Genomic DNA, 18,376 nt, shown 5'->3' with positions numbered 1-18,376 from the left:
AAACCTTCTAATAAAACCATGTTTTACTATCAGCACATAATTACAATTTTAATACACCAATCTATATTCATGAAAGACATACAACTAAAGACATTAAACTGCATAATATTAGCAATAATATGCTACATGAAATTGCTGATGTAACGATTGCCCGAGTGCCACATGGCGCGGAACAAGACGCACAGACTCCCTCGACTTGGTGAAACATTTAATGACATGGAACGTAAAAGACAATGGTGGCACTCACACATAACATTAACAGTGAAAATCAACACACAACGCTGACAATAAAGACTGTAACATTAACACAGGCTAGACACACATGGATACTAACATTATACTCAGACGCTAACAAACAATGACCAACACTCAACAATGACAAACATTCAAAGTTAAACCCTGTGCATGTGTGTGCCATCACGGGGGTGTGGCTACAAACAAGAGTGAACAGTACCACATCACTTGGGGTGGGGGGGGGGGGGGAGCATCCCATGACAGCTGATAAATGATAACTTGGGAAAAGGGGTTCCCTCCATGTATCAGAAAAGAAAACACTCCTACTACTCTACAAATTAAACAGAGGAGAAAACAAGTCAATATTCATTTTGTGTACCTTTATAAAAGACTTGCACAGCACTGTCACAGTAGCTAATCACATTTGAATAGATTTGCAATAGTGAAACATAAACAGAACACCAGGTCCTTTGTATATAATTAAAGACAAACAGTAAATAGAAATTTTGACCTTATATTTTATAAAAACTTACTCACATGTTAAACTTTTAAATAAACACAAGTTATATTTAATACAAAAGCTGTCATGTGTGACAACAGACATAGGATTTGTCGCCATTTCTTTTTCTGTTTACTCTGGTCATGTTTTATTTTATCTTCAGTGTTACCCCTTTGCCTCTGTTTGTTTTGCCCTTCGTGTTCGTATTTCCCTTGTTTAGTAAACCACCTCCTGCATTTGCATTCTGTCTTTTGCCTCGTTCCAGCTGGAATTGTGACAGAAAATATTAAAACAGGGTTGCTAGGAAGGTGGCCAATCTTTATACTTGCTCTTTGATCTCTCCTGGTCACAGTTTCTCCCCATTGGTTGTCAGCTGTATTTCTTGGAGAGCTACTGTACTGGAGTGACCTTTGACCTGGGGGAGTGTAATGTATATGAGAGATACAGTACAGAAGTGACCTTTGATCTTAGGCCGTTGCCTCTGTGTCCCACTCATTTTTGACATAGTCATTATGTTCAGTGTATGAGGAGTTTCCAGTGCAGCTCTGTAAAATTGTAAAGATATGTTTGTTTATTTCCTTCTAAATCATATTGTTCAGTTAAACATCAGCTGATAACTACTCAAAGAATTCATCAGTAGAACAATGGAAGAAAATGTGCAGCTGGGAGCCAGTGGATTAAAACATTTAAGGTGAGAATGTGATGGGATATGTGGTGATGTACTTATAGTAGATTTAAAAGACATTGGAGCTCCATTCTTTAAGGTGAGAATTTGATGGGATATGTGGTGATGTATTTATAGTAGATTAAGTCATTGGAGCCCTATTCTTTAAGATGAAAATTTGATATGTACAGATAGATTAAGATGCGGGCATTCATACAATTTGCTGTTGAAGCTGAATATTAATAACTGGCAAACATTTATTGTTTTCCTTCATATTAAGTTTTCATATTACTAGCATTACAATACAGTACATTACATTGAATAATGTGAGAAAACAGCTTAAGCTTTAATTAGCCACACCACTGCTTTTATGATGGTTTATGATCTTGAAGAGTGACATTTAGAGATGCCTGGTCCCAGTATCCACCACTTCCTGCAGTGCAGGGATCAATGTTCATCTTGAAGTCTCTGGATCTGGTTTTACACTGTTTAGTTTTACTACTATAATGAATGATAAAATGGCTGATATCAATAAAACGTGTTTCAAACACTATCCAATACAGGAACAACAATTCACATTACAATACTCTTCCTCAAAAGGATTCTATTAAGAAATTACAAAGCAAATCATCCAGAGCTGCAGAAGTTCCCTTTATTCCAGAGCCCTGCTTGTGAAAGCTGGAGGAATTTAAATCTCTGCAGAAGTGGCTAGTTCTGTTCTACACATCAACAGTAGAATTAGTTATTACATCAACCATCTCAACCTGGTTCAGCTCTGCAACTATGCATGCCAAGCATAAGCTACCATGTATTGTGAAAGTGCAGACAAGCTCATCAGCTCCCCAGCCTTACAGACATAGACTCATCAATTGTACAGAAGAGAGTGAGAAAAGTCATGGCTGACCCTCACACCCCAGCTACTCTCTCTCCCAGCCTCACTCATATATATATATAAATAATTGTAAACTTTATGTAATATTTTAATGTAATATTTATATAATTTCTTTCCAGATACCGTGTTTCTTATATTAATTTTAGCTTAATGTAAGATTCATATATGGTCTCTTGTTCAGGATTTGGACTTTGTTTGGACTTTATCTTGGCATGATGATCATAAAATGTAGCCCTGAAAGATGAATCAGATATAATGAGTGAAGTTTGGATTTTAACATGCCATCAATACAGGCTTTCAGCATATTGTGGAGTGAATGTTTTATATGAAGAGGAATGTCATTTACAAATCATCTATCATAAAGATCATTAAACTGCAGTACTGAAAGTTACATCAAATATGGGGAGTTTTACAAGGCCAAGGACATGCTTACAGACCTTAATTTATTAAAGTTACAGTTTTTTTCCAGTACACATTTTACTCTGTATAGAATCTATGTAGCTGGTTTTATCGTGTTGAGATTAAATGGAAAGTGGCATTATGGGATCTAATGGAGCTTTTGCAGAGCTTTATTATGAGATATCTCAGAAGTGCTGTGAGAGTGGCACCATGTATCCAAGATAGTGTGGGGACCTGTGGAGTACATCAAGGTTTAAAATATTTGTCTTTTCTGAGCTCTAATACATTTTTCCTATGGTGCAGAACAGATCTAAACTGGAAAACGTGCAATCACATTATTGCTATGTAGATGATTGTAGTCTGAGCTTTATTCTATTCTGATTGCTATGTAGATGACTGTAGTCTGAGCCTTACTCTGTTCTGAATGCTATGTAGATGATTGTAGTCTGAGATTTACTCTTGTCTGAATGCTATGTAGATGGGTATACTTTGACCGTTACCCTGTCCTGAGAATCATAAAACCTTAGTGCTCAGTAAGATTCACAAGATACAATGGGCTTGGCAAACAGAAAGCTCAGAGATATTCTTCCTTTAATAAAGGGTTTCACCACCTCTATATGGTTATGCACACACATAGGACAGTAGGTAGCCTCGACAAATAAGTATCAAAGTTCATGTGCCCGTGGTCACAGTGGCTGCTGTGCTGTGCTGTTATCTGATATTATTCTTTTTAAAATGCTGGTTACAGCCTATGAACCACTGGGGCATAAGTTATTGGTTATAGTTCTAATGTGATAACAGAGATGTGTGTCTGAATGTGTGTACTGTACCTGTTTGTGGGAACAAAGATCTGTCCTCTGTGTGTGTGTGTGTGTGTGTGTGTGTGTGTGTGTGTGTGTGTGTGTGTGTGTGCGTGTGTGTGTCTTTGCATTGTATTGTGTGACAGAGGAGAAATGGAAAAAATTCCTCTTATACAGTTACACTCTCTATCTCATGCAGTTAAACTAATTATGAGGTCTGACCAGGTAAAAGCTATCCCTGAACTGTGAACATAAAACTTTGAACATGTTTGTGAACTTTCAGTAATCTGGAGTCTGTTGTCCTTTTTCACGATGCAGGATGTCCATTTCAAAACTGCTGCTGGACATTCTAGAGGAGCTGAAGATAGAGGACCTGAAAAAGTTCCAGTGGCATCTGATCAACAGTGTAGAAGATGACAAACGCATCCCAAAGTCTCATCTGGAGAATACAGACAGACTTGACACTGTGGACAAGATGGTGCAGAAATATGGCCCAAATGGAGCTGTGGAGATCACACTGGCCATCCTGAAGAAGATGAACCTCAACCACCTAGCTGCACCCTTGAGGACCAAGCACAGTGAGAATAAAGCAGGTGAAATCATGTTCACTATTTAAACTCACTATTTCAGGATTTTATATGTTCATGGCATTTGAGTTTGTTTTGTTAAGGAACTCAGTTGAAATGTGTGTAACATGCAGTATGTAGTGGAAAATAATCCTTAGTTAATTTCAGTGCAGGATGCCAGATAGCTAACATTCCATAACAGCTGCTGCCCATTGTAAAGGATCTACAGAGGTTCCAGTGATAGTTTACATTTTAATTCACAGATAAACATCCCAAAATACATATTTGAAATAAGGGGGAAGATGGGCTGAAATATAATAAATACATTATTGCATTTGAAACGGGAGTAATATAAATGGCAGTATACAGTTCCTTGTGTGGCTTTGTGTAATGCAGCAGGTTCTGTTGAAATCTTCATGTTGGAAGCTGTGAGCCAGTGATCTTCCTGTTTTAATGATGTCACTTATGCACTAAAACAACTCAAATCCATTAACACAGTCCAGTACATCCTCAGAGGACTTAACAGTAGACAACTCACTAAAATGACTGTTGAGCCACAAACACTGTGAGCAAACACCAGCTAATTTCCCTTTCATCTTAAGAATGGGACACTCAGACACTTCATGTCCAGTTTTTTATGTTTTGCAATAAAAACAGACTACGTCAACACAACGGCTGTGGTTCACCACTTGAGGGGCAGCAACAGAACTGGTCACTGCCACCGGAGAATTCCAGTAAGAGTTTGTGCATTTAGAACACTGTGGTGGAAATCTTCTTGGACTGGTTAGAGAAACAATGATTGCAGTGATTGCTGTGCTATGAACTGACACGAAGGCAAGTGTAAAAAATTTAAAAAAAGTTTATTGAAAGACTCAGCCTGAGGGCGTCTCAGTTACACACACAAGTGTCTGTAAGGGAGAGGGCGACACCCCCCCTCTCTCCACCCACCTTTATACTGTTCATCCAAAGCAGGAGAGAAAAAGGAACAACTCCCATCCAGGAGCTGTTTTGCTCTGCTGCACCAATCTTCCCAGCAGCAGCGTCAAGAACCTGGGTGGGTCAGATAGTGGGCAAGGTCAGGGTCAGAGACAGAAGAGGAACCGTCTGTAACATCCCGACTTTCAGCACAAACAGTTAAAGTGGTGGATTAAGTATATAGTTTCCATTACAACCACCATACAACTTACTGCCTAAGTCAGTTTTATGAGTTGAGGGTGAATTCACCAGCCAGAGGAGCTGAATCAGATTATATGAATCATGCACATGTTTTTTTCTTCCCACTTTTTAACAGCTGGAGAAAAAAGTGATATCAGTAGACAAATTAAAATAAAACACTATATACTTACTGTTTATCAAGCTTCCAGAATCCTCTAAAGCAGACTATAACTTTCAGTACCAATTTGTATGCATTCAAAATAGATGTTTTGACATTCTCATACGTAGAGCTTTCCTCAATGATACAAGATGAATACACATACTGTGCCTTCTCCATTAGTTAATAAATAAATACATTTATTATCGCACAGCCTGAATGTTGTTACAGCTGTTAATATAATTACACAATCTAAAAGAATTGCAGTTTCCTAGATGTAGCTATTTAAAATATTTTTTGAAGGCATAATTTTTTTTTTTTACATTTTTAATTAGTGTTTCAGTATCTCATCATTAACACACTGAACACTGGAAGACACATCACATCGTATCACCCGAGATTACCCATCTTACCTAACACAGTTAGTGCACAAGTAAAGCCCTGCACACATACTGTAATTATGAACTAATGGAGGTAGCACTGGCCAAAGACAGAAGCCAAAGCTAAGTTGCAGAAACTAAGAACTAATATCCAGCTTGTTTCAGTTAAGGACTCATCAAGCCATTACAGACTGTTCCATCTCATAACAATGCTCAAAACTTTGACTCTCATATGGGGTCTTTTTGATATCTCCTTATTTGGTAGTACTACTGATAGTTATTCTGCTCTAAAAGTGGTAAACAAACTTCAGAGAGAACATGATATAAAGTAAACATTTTGAAATTACATTAAAACAGACACTTTCCTTATCCACAGGTTATATGAATCACATAACCTTTTTCTTCTCACTTTTTAACAGGTGGAAGGAAAAGTGATATCAGTAGAAGAATGAAAATAAAATATAAGGAAAAATGTGAGAGGTTGTATGAGGAGGCTCCACTAGAATGTGATCGTGTGCCTATAAAAGACACTTACACTGAAGTTTACATGATCAAAGGATGCACAGGAGGCGTGAACACAAAGCATGAAGTGAGACAGGTGGAGGAATTCTGCTCCAAAACAGAAACAGCAGTCACACTCAGTGACCTCTTCAAAGTGCAGTCTACTGAAAACAAGCATGGTACTAAAGTCCTGACATTGGGAATAGCTGGAGTGGGAAAAACAGTCTCTGTATACAAGTTCATTCTTGACTGGGCTGAAGAGAAGTGCAACCAGGACATAGATTTCATCATGTACCTCCCATTTCGAGAGCTGAACTTGATCAAGGATAAAAAGTATAACCTCTCAGAACTACTTTGTTACTTCCATAATGAACTCTCTGGATACGAAAAGGAGATATTAAATGAAAAACATCGGCTGCTTTTTATACTGGATGGACTGGATGAAAGTAAAATTCCTCTAGATCATTATCAAAAGAAGGTGTCTATTGTAACAAAGAAGACTTCTCTTGATAGATTAATAACAAACCTCATAAATGGAGAATTGCTTCCTTCTGCTCACCTGTGGATCACTTCACGACCTTCAGCAGTCAATAAAATAAATTACCAATACTTTAACCCTGTTACAGAAATCCGTGGATTCAATGACCCACAGAAGGAGGAGTACTTCAGGAAGAGAATCAGAGATCAAGATCAAGCCACCACAATTCTCTCACACATAAAGACTGCAAGAAGCCTTTATATCTTGTGTCACATACCCGTCTTATGCAGGATTTCAGCCACCGTGTTTCAGGAAATCCTGAAGAATGGTGCGGACATGAAAAATGCTCCCACAACTCTGACAGAAATGTATCTACATTTTCTGCTGTTTTTCACAGAGCAAATGACTGAGAATTACAGCATAAGGCAAAGCACTGACAATGCAGGTTCGTCCGAGACAAGAAGAGCAAAGGTGCTGGATATCGTGAAGCTTGGAAAGTTCGCTTTTCATCTGCTGCAAAAAGGACAACTTCTGTTCTATGAAAATGATCTGAAAGAATGTGGCATTGATTTCCAAGAAGCTTTAATGTACTCTGGAATTTGTACACAAATCTTTAAACTGGGGAGGAAGATCTACAGCTTTGTGCATTTAAGCTTCCAGGAGTTCCTTGCTGCTGTATTTGTGTACCTAACATTGAGAGATGAAGGCAACCCACTCCTTAAAACCCCACTGGAGAAAATGAAATGTTTAAAACACACACTGTGTGATCTGCTCAAGACAGAGGTGGATAAGGCCATGAGGAGCAAAAATGGACACCTGGACATTTTCCTCCGTTTCCTCCTTGGCCTCTCACTGGAGTCCAATCAGACGCTCCTGAGTAGTTTACACCCAGAACTGGAGATCAGAGCAGAGAGTTTAGAGGAGATTGTGAACTACATCAAGAAAATAATCAATAGATCAAAATCATTTGAAAAGACTTTTAATCTATTCCACTGCTTGAGTGAACTGAACGATAACTCCCTGACAAGTGAAATCCAGAACTTCCTGCACTCAGGAGACCTCGCAACACAGACACTCTCATCTGCACAGTGCTCAGCTCTGGTGTTTGTGTTGGTGAGGTCAGAAGAGATTCAAGAGAAATTTGAGCTGAAGAAATTCAGGCCATCAGATAAAGGACTGAAGGGACTACTTCCAGTAGTGAAAAACACAAGACGAGCTCTGTAAGTATCTTTTGGATTAATAATTTTCATTTTTAAAGGTTTTTATTACTGAAGCTCCTTCTTTAACTAATCAAATTATGTGAATGCATTTCTCAGTCAGAGCAAACTGAACAATAGTTTTCATTTCCAGTGGTAAAAGGTTGTAATGTAAGTATATTTTCAATGGTGAACATTGATTGGGCAATGGCATTTCTGAGAGCAACAACATTAAAGAACATACAAGCTTTTATCTTAAGAGCAGACCAATGCATTCCAAAATTACTGCAACTTCTTCTTACCAGTTGGAATGCAACACATGACTGTCATTCTGTCATTCAAATGTCCCACTGGTTTCTCTGACAAACACTCAGAGAAGACACATGGAGTCAAGACACAGGAGTGTTCAGCAAGGAGCTCTGTACAGAGACAGAGAATATATATACATTTTTTCTTTGTTTGTTTGTGTGTGTGTGTGTGTGTGTGTAAACAGAGACAGAGAATATATATGTTGAAACTGATAGTCTAACAGGTTAACAATAGTGAACGGCAGTGGGAGCTGAGTGATTAAGGTACTTGACTGGTATTCAGAAGGTTGCCAGTTCAAGCCCCACCTTTGCCAATGTTGGGGCCCCTGACCAAGACCCTTATTAGTCAAGTTGTAATCAATCATAATTGTAAGCTGCTAAGGATAAAAGTGCCAGGTAAATGTCATGACAGGAATGGAAATGGGGGTGTGTGCAGTTCCCATTATTATCTAAAAGAGATGTTTAGTCTAGAATAGTCTATTTTAACAGATTTGTATGGAATTTCCTTCACATTTAAGATTTTAGGGTTATAAAAAATGGAAAATTCATATTTGAAAGATCAAGTTAAGAACCATTCGTTGGTTTGTCTCCCCTGAATGAGACCTGTTATAAATAAACATGAATTAGTGTGTGTTTAGGCTGGTGAGGGGTATTGTGAAGTTAAGGGACCTGTTTGTGAATTACAGATGTGTAGTGTAAGCTCAATGGAAAGACCCCAACTGGAACTGTAGGGGTCCACCAGCTGAGAACACTGTTCAGTAGTAATGTTCCACTGTTGTACTACCTGGTAAATTGCTGTGTAGACATATTAGGTGGGATATAGCATAAAACAAGTTCACTCAGATACTGAGAACCAGACCATTTAGTGCTTTATATGTTAATCAGAGAATTCTAAAGTCTGTTTCAAATTTAACTGTAATAAGAAGACCATTAAACCTGCCCATGTAGCTGCCAAAATATATTTGTAGACTGGCAGTCTGAAGAAGCACAATTCATGTTTTTCTTAATATTTACAATTTTGTCATTAAAATATTTAATAAATGTATCACTGCTACATTTCTGCAGAATAAGGAGTTCGATTTCAGTTTGCTTTTCCTTCTATTAGAGATGATAAATATAGTGATTTTTGCCTCAATGAGGACACGCTCATATTCAATGAGACTACTTTTCCAATCAATCTTAAATACTTCTAATTTAGTATTCCACCATTTACACTCCAAGCTTTGCACGGATTGCTTAAACTATGTATATGGTCATTATATCAAGGTGTCACTTTTTGTTCAAACTATATGTACGGTTGTAGTACCAAGGTGCCAGTCTTGTTTTGATAAATATTTTTATTTAAAATGATGCAGAATTAATTCTCAGTGTGCTCAGTTATACATTTAAGTATTTCAGGATCTACAGGTAAATCAGTGTTTGTGAAATTTGGTAAATTATCAATAAATGCAGCTGTAATAGCAAATCTCTAATTAGTTTACTGTGATAGTTGGGAGGCTGATGAACAGCATGGTTCACACACCCTTCATATAAAGAAGTTGTCAGATATGGTCTCACTTTGAAGGATGACTGCTACAATATTGAGAAGATTAGATCTAAAGTATGGTTACAATTATGAGATAAGATTAGATCCAATGTATGGGTACAATTATCAGATAAGATTAGGTCTAAAGAATGGTTACAATTATGAGATAAGATTAGGTCTACAGAATGGTTACAATTATGAGATAAGATTAGGTCTAATGTATGGTTATAATTCTGAGATAAAATTAGGTCTAAAGTATGATTACAATTATGTGTAGAGCTCTTTAGTTCACATACTGAAGCTGAGAGTCTCTTATAACCAGGGCTCTTTAGTTCACATTCTGAAGCTGAGAGGTCCCTATATCCAGAGACCCCTTAACAGGCTGATTAGCCCATGTTTCACTGAGTAGGTCAACCATGTTGGACATGTGGACCTGAAATGAACGGTGCTCAGCCCTACAACTATGCTGTTGAGACATCACTCATTCGCTCCTCTGCAAGGGCTCTAATACCAGAGCTGGGGGCTCACTGTCTATGCCTGCAGCATCCAAAGCTGCTAGACTAGGTCCTACAGTCTGCACTCTACACCAGATACTACAGTGTGCTCTCTAGACTAGATACTATAGTGTGCTTTCTAGATCCTACAGTCTGCATTCTAGACTAGATCTTATAGTCTGCTCTCTAGACTAGATACTACAGTCTGCACTCTAGGCTAGATACTATAGTGTGCTCTCTAGATCCTACAGTCTGCACTCTAGACTAGATGCTACAGTCTGCACTCTAGACTAGATCCTACTGTCTGCTCTCTAGGCCTTTCCATTGGCTGAATGCACTGTTCTAAAAGATAAGTCTTCTCCATTAAATTAAACACTTCTCACAGTAACATTTATTGCTAAGGATTAATCTACACTTCTCACAGATACATTTATCACTAATGATTAATCTACACTTCTCACAGATACATTTATCATTAATGATTAATCTGCACTTGTCACAAGTAAGCTTATCAGTAATGATGGAGGAAGAGTAGCTAAACATGCTGCACTCAACACATGCAACAAATGACTGAAGTCATGGTGAAATACAAATAGCAGATAGCTAGTAGGATACTTAGCTTTGGTTGGTTGTCTGCACTGGCACATTTTGAATGGTGTCCTGTGACTTGTAGGCATTGTTGATATCAGAATTGTATGCAGTTGCAGAAAATGAATAAACAATAGGACAATACAGTAAAGATTGGAATACCTAAACAGTGTTGTTCATGTGAAGTAATTTCAAAAATAGGAAACAGCATCACATGGACTTCGTTCATGACCTGTGTCTCATATTTTGCGCGCACACACACACACACACACACACACACACACACACACAAAAAAAAAAAATTAGTAATATCTTTTCATTATCAAACTCATTTTGTGTTGTCTGTAGATCCTCTGATTGAACTGTGTTTTGAACTGTATGTATTGCTTTGCAGACTATCTGGCTGTGGTCTCACTGAAGAGTCCTGCAAATCTCTCACATCAATTCTACAATTAAAAAGCTCCACACTGATAAAGCTGGAGATGAATAATAATGACCTGCAGGATTCAGGAGTGAACCATCTCTGTGCTGGATTGAAGAGTCCACACTGTAAACTGGAGATTCTCAGGTAAGCTTTCTGTTAATTCATTCTCGAATGGAAACATTATGGTGCACAATTTATCAAATGTAATTGTCCTCTTCTTTAAAGAAATTACAAAACTACCTTGTAATGCAACATTAACAGAGTTTAAATAAGGCACCGCACTGACCACACTGTGGCCACAAAGAGTTACATTTTACTGCATGATCAGATTTTCCATAACTAGTAGTAAAAAAATTATAATAATAAAAAAAATAAATAATAATAATAATAATTATTATTATTATTGTTGTTGTTGTTGTTTTCATCATCATTATTAATGTTATATTGTTATGTTGTTGTTGTGGTTGTTGTTAGTTAGGCAGTATGGTGGCTTGGTGGTTAGTCCATTTGCCTCTAAGCACTTGGGTCTGAGTCCCTATTTGAGTGGAGTTTCCATGTTTCTGTGAACACTAGGGTGTTGGGTTTAAGTGCCTATCTGGGTGAAGTTTCCATGTTCATCCTGTGTCTGTGTAGGTTTCCTCCAGGGTCTCTGGTTTCCTCTCACAGTACATAAATATGGAAGTTAGGTTAATTTGTATATTCTAAATTGTCCTCTTTGAGTGTATGTATGTCCAGTAATGGTTGGTGCTCTGTGTGTATGTCTGTTCTGTGATGGTTGATGCTCTCTATGTATTTATGTCCAGGGATGGTTGGTGCTCTGTGTGTGGGTAAGTCCAGGGATGGTTGGTGTTCGGTGTGTGTGTCCAGTGATGGTTGGTTCTCTGTCCTGTTCTAACCTTCTCCCCTTCCCCTGCACCCAGTGCAGTCCACTGGGCACTGCAGCTCATTTATGGACTCTGGCTGTAACATTCTTTATGAATTAGTTTATTTATTAACTTTTCAGAGTATCCAATAAGAAGACCATTACATCTGCCCATGCAACTGCCCATGAGGAAGCACAATTAATATTTTTCTTAATATTTACAATCTTGTCATTAAAATATTTCCAAAATGTATTACTGCTACATTTCTGCAGAACAAGGAGTTTGATTTCATTATGCTTCTTGTTAGTTTGTAGTATTAAATAAGAATCTTGTTTTCTTTTCTTTCTATTACAGATGATAAATATAGTGATTTTTGCCTCAATGAGGACACGCTCATATTCAGTGAGGCTACTTTTCCAATCAAGCTTAAATACTTCTAATTTAGTATTCCACCATTTACACTCCAAGCTTTGCACAGATTGCTTAAACTATGTATATGGTCATTATATCAAGGTGCTAGTCTCTTTTTGTTCAAACTATATGTACAGTTGTAGTACCAAGGTGCCAGTCTCCTTTTGCTAATTATTTTTATTGAAAATGATGTAGAATTAATTCTCAGTGTGCTCAGTTATACATTTATGCTCAGTTATACAATGTTTGTTAAATCAGGTAAACTATCAATAAATGCAGCTATAATAGCCAATATTATATATTATAGCCAATATATATATATATATATATATATATATATATATATATATATATATATATATATATATATATATATATATATATATATATATATATTACATTTAAATAAATTATAGCAAATTAATAAGTAATTAGTGTACTTTGACAGTTGGGAGGTTGATGAATAGTGCTCTTCAAACACACTTCATATAAGGAAGTTGTCAGATATGGTCTCACTTTGAAGGATGACTGCTACAATATTGAGAAGATTAGATCTAAAGTATGGTTACAATTATGATATAAAATTAGGTCTAATGTATGGTTACAATTATGAGATAAAATTAGGTTTAAAGTATGCTTACAAATATGAGATAAGATTAGGTCTAAAGTATGGTTACAATTATGTGTAGAGCTCTTTACTTCAAGTACTGAAGCTGAGAGTCTCCTATAACCAGAGCTCTTTAGTTCATGTACTGAAGCTGAGAGTCTCTTATAACCAGAGCTCGTTAGTTCAAGTACTGAAGCTGAGAGTCACCTATAATCCAAGCTCTTTATTTCATGTACTGAACCTGAGTCCCCTATAATCAGAGCTCTTTATTTCATGTACTGAAGCTGAGAGTGTCCTATACCAGACAGAACACAGCACACAGCAGAGCAGCAGTAACAGAGAGATGAGACACAGCACACAGCAGAGCAGCAGTAACAGAGAGACTGGACACAGCACACAGCAGAGCAGCAGTAACAGAGAGACAGGACACAGCACACAGCAGAGCATCAGTAACAGAGAGACAGGATACAGCAGAGCAGCAGTAACAGAGAAACAGCATACAGCAGAGCAGCAGTAACAGAGAGACAGGACACATCACACAGCAGTGCAGCAGTAACAAAGAGTAAACAGAGGGAATTTTCTCGAGTCTATGAAATTACTAAATTTGACCCTTTTCTGGGGAAGCATGGCATGCCCTCAGAAATTACTTCCTGTTCCATTGGATCACAGAATGAAATGATCCACTGTTGTTCTCCAGAGCTCACATAATATATAGTAGCAGAATTAAATGAATTTGGTATGTGCACTATCATGTCTGTTGAGGACAGAGATTCTGTTATTTCCAATTTTCCAGCAATCATTAAGTGGTCATCAAGCATAAAGATACCCACAACTGTTGGCCTTCTAGAAAATCTTTGCAAATTTTTGAATGTATATCTGCTCATTATATTTGAAAACATTTTTGTGGTCACAGAAGGATTTCATCAGTGCGATCTTTCAAAAGCCACTGACATTAAATAGGCTGAAAAACAACACTCTGAAAGACTTGCAATAGACCGATATGTCAGAAGAACTTTATAGGACAGCTATGGTGTACATCTGAGATTTAGATAATTCCAGACACTCAAGCAGTGTACAAACTGCTGGATGCTCTAATGTTCCCATCTTTGAGACAGACTGTGCAGGCTGCTCTAACCACAGTGAACAGCTGTAGCTATGACCGCTCTTTTAGTGCTCTTACTCACTTGCATACATTTACATTTACAGCATACATGGCTCCAGAGCACAATGGGCCAAATATGTGTAGAGCCCAGTATTGTAATAACTTACCAATAATATAATAAACCCAGAAATATAATGAAGGTTTGCACTTAATAATATTGTAAGCAGAAGAATGAAGATGGTGTAAAGTAAACTGGATTATGTAGAGAAAAGGCTTCTGCAGGCTTCAGTGTAAGGCCTCAGAAGGCCTCTGTGTCAAGTCTTGGACTAAAGCCAGGACATCACGAGCTGGACCAAAAGAAAGTTTTATTGTGATGAACACCAGGTGCTTTGAATGAGATCATTGTCTTAACAAAATCAATAAATAACACACCTTACATTTGGAGATAATGGCATTGGAACTGGATAATTGTATAAATAAAGTAATAAAATATGTTGGGGTATCCTAAGGTCAGAGGCCCTTTTGAGTCTGTACATGCAGAACAGAGGCTCTAATGCAAGTGGTTTCAAGGCTTCTGTACAAGTCTAAGGCAGATTTCTCTGAACTGTTCCCATAAGAAATAACTTCATTAGTGTTGGAAAAGATCTCTGTTTTTAAAAGACTTGAAAGCCTCTCAGAGCTCTGTGGCTAAGCAAGGTTCATTATCTTACCACAAGGGCAGAGTGATACTAACCTGCAACATCATCTTGCAGGTGTTTTGTGGTGTGAGGTGAGATCATCATTGTTTTAAAAAAAGGAAAATATTCCAATGGGATATGATGGTGTCAAACTTTAATTTGCATATATTGAATAATGTATGTTTGAACATAGTTGTGGAGATTTCAAACAACAGCATGTAAAGAAGGTGGGGCGATTACATAATCACTTCTGAAAACTATAAAAATGTGTGTTGTGTGTGACTGTTAGACATATTCTAGACTATGCCTCGTTTCTAACATTGAGCTCAGAATAAAGACGGGACCAGCTATTCTCTTCAATTAATTCCTGAGTCTACGTGTTTATTTTCAATTTAAGGTTTACTTAATAAAATTACTGGAATGTGGGAAAAATCTAGGAACCACACTAGCTAGCTAATCAATGTTACCAAAACCAAGTCCAGGTGACTAGCAACCGGTGTTGGATCTCGACAGGAAATTCTAGTCAGACTGATTCATCTGACACTGTCCATCTCAAAATGTTTCACTCTATAATTGTGTACCTTTCTACATATTTTGTATATGGTTTGAAATCCTCTCAGAAATCAGCTTGTTAGCTCCAGCTTTATCTAGCTAGCTACATATGAACATTACAGGAAAGTAACAGTTCACTAACTCTGCTCTCACTAGCAAGAGACCAGAAGAAAGGCTCAGGTAACGGTCCAGATTTATATCTACATAAATAGGTAGATCATTTATTTTTGTTTCTGTCTGTATTCATTGCTAACGATATTGTGCTATCATTTTTGTAGAAAGTGCCTAAGTTAACTAGATATATTTTTTTCTGTCAGATTTGGTGTCACTCTATCATGGTGTGTGTGTGTGTGTGTGTGTGTGTGTGTGTATTTGTGTTCACATCAGATATTTTGTGTCAGGTAGATCGAAAAGTTGATTAATTCTCTGAGAATTTGATTTGCTTTTAAAAGAATTGGTATCCAGTTCCCCATATGCATTAGTATAACTATCTATGTGTGATGCTAGGAGGCTAAGCACATATATTTATTTGTACATGTCACGATCAGTTCCTCCCAGGTTCCGTGTTCCGTGTTTTCCCAGTCTTGTGTTTTTTAGTTAGTCTATAACAGGAGAGAGGTGGGGGGCGAACACACATGCAAAGTACCAGCAACTTGGACTTGAGAATGAGTAGAATCCAAAACAGGGGAAGACTTAGTGAAAATGATAAACACTACAATGTAAATAAATAACTAGTTTAATAACAAACACCAGGAACAAACAAAAAGATAAGAGGCCAATTCAGAGTGAGGGTGAGTACTGGATAAATGAGGAAACTAAATATTAAGGGGGAACGTAGGAGATAACAAGGAAGCATAACACTCAGACAAACAGGGTAAAAAACAAGGAAAGGGAAAGAAACCTAAAGGGAGCAAAGCGACGTGGAAAGAGACTAGACTACAATGTGGGATTATATAGCAGGAAAGAAACTTAGAAAAGTACACAGAGATAACTAAACACAGATATTACCGAACCACAAATGTAATGACAGAAACAATGACCAACAACCAAGAGACGTAGGAACGGGGTTTACATAGGACTACAATTAGGGACAAACTCAGAACAGCTGGAGACTCAGGGGAGGAGATAGGGAACCATGGAGATAAATGAAAACCCGGAAGTGATTCGGTTGCCATGACAATGAGGGACGTTCAGGTCTGCGGACAAGACAGTAGACAACACAACAAAGACGTATCATGGTCAAACATTGAAAAGAAAAACAGCAGACCTTTATACAAGCATACTAATGACAAAACAAGGATCAGGTGTGGAACACAGGGAGAGTGTGGCCACACGAACGAACACACACACGGGGAGATATCTGGGAGGAGGGGACGTACCGTGACACTATGATTCTAGTTAGTTATAGTAGCTTGCTCTAGTTTAGCTAAATAAATGTTTAGATAAATGCCTTATGAGTAAATGGTGTATTCTTATGCATTAGTCACTTCAATAAAACCCTCTGGAAGATTATGTGGATAATAACACAGTAATCAGGGATTAGCCACCATGGCTAATGTTGATTGCTTCATATGTATTTGAATCCATTTGATACAGAATAAGGAGGATGTTGTTAATAGTAGTGCTAGCTAATGAGATACCTACAGCGTAATAGTATATAGACCAGTGCATATATATATATATATATATATATATATATATATATATATATATATGTTTGTGTGTGTGTGTGTGTGTGTGTGTGTGTGTGTGTGTGCTGTTGTTTCTGACCTACTGAAGGCCATAATCATCTGTTCCTCATGTATATGTGACAGGACTCCCTGTATCATTGATCCTACTGTATGTAGCTCTGCTGTACAGTAAGTTGTTGTAAATGTCTTTGGCTGTAAATGTGTTACGGTGCGTTGGCTAATACACTAAAACTATCAGAACATTTCATACACACCTCAGAATCAACTCACTACACGAAAACACTTCATACACAGCTCAGAATCAACTCACTACACCAAAGGGTACCCCTGTGTCACTTACACGGGTTCTCTGTCAACAAGAACACTTCATCCTTCCTAACAAACTGAAGAACACTCACACCAGCTAACATGACAAGATGAGTCAAGTCTTTAATATTGTACGTGAGTGAGACAGAGAAACCTATTTCTGTGTATGTTTGTGTGTGTGTGTGTGTGTGTGTTTGAGAGAGAAAACAGATATTTCAGAATTATAATTTCTTTACCCTAAGATATTACCTCTCTCTCTCTCTCTCTCTCTCTCTCTCTCTCTCTCTCTCTCTCTCTTTTCTATTCAGCTTTACTGGCATGACCATGTGTACTAACAGTATTACAAAAAATAACATGAATGAACCTTTGCAATTGAGGAACGTAGGAATTCTGTTATAATAAATAACTTGAAAAGAACTGAATTTGGTATGAAATAATAATTGGGAGAAGTGAAAATAAATAACAATAAAAAGAATGGGAAAAAAATAACTAGATAAGTACATAAAGGTGTATATAAACTGGGCAATATAATCTGTGTGTGTGTGTGTGTGTGTGTGTGTGTGTGTGTGTGTGTGTGTGTGTGTGTGTGTGTGTGTGTGTGTGTGTGTGTGTGTATTTGGGTGGGCTACTAATTGTTCCTCATGTTATGACAGGTAAATATGTCACCCAGCTAAAGCACTTAACACTTGTTAGTGTTTGATAGATACTTAAAGTTGGGGTGGATCATCTCAAATTTTGTAAAGTATATGTGATGTATTTGGTTTAATGTTTCACATTCAGTGAGAAAGTGCAGCTCTGTCTCTATAGTGTCTTTGTTGCACTGATGTCTTATATTGGCTGGTCTGGACCGCCAGGCTGTGTTCACTGAGTCTGGACTTTGTCAACATGGTTCTGTGTTTAATATCAG

The 18,376-nt window shown here is 37.5% G+C and overlaps 1 protein-coding gene across 1 annotated transcript in view; it reads left to right on the top strand.

Annotated features, from left to right (window-relative positions):
- The first annotated feature begins 3,807 nt into the window (after positions 1 to 3,807).
- LOC113568021 (NACHT, LRR and PYD domains-containing protein 6-like) overlaps positions 3,808 to 18,376 on the top strand; it is a 31,063-nt gene continuing 16,494 nt past the window's right edge. Inside the window, exons 1-2 of the mRNA XM_035526479.1 lie at positions 3,808 to 4,081; positions 6,166 to 7,945. Of these exons, the coding sequence (XP_035382372.1) occupies positions 3,808 to 4,081; positions 6,166 to 7,945 (2,054 nt within the window). The remainder of the gene's footprint in view (positions 4,082 to 6,165; positions 7,946 to 18,376) is intronic.

Source organism: Electrophorus electricus, chromosome 1 (assembly GCF_041902795.1).
Source record: "Electrophorus electricus isolate QZ-2024a chromosome 1, ASM4190279v1, whole genome shotgun sequence".
Classification (NCBI taxonomy): domain Eukaryota; kingdom Metazoa; phylum Chordata; class Actinopteri; order Gymnotiformes; family Gymnotidae; genus Electrophorus; species Electrophorus electricus.
The sequence above is the reverse complement of the archived record's forward strand: the minus strand, read 5'-3'. Positions and strand labels throughout refer to the sequence as shown.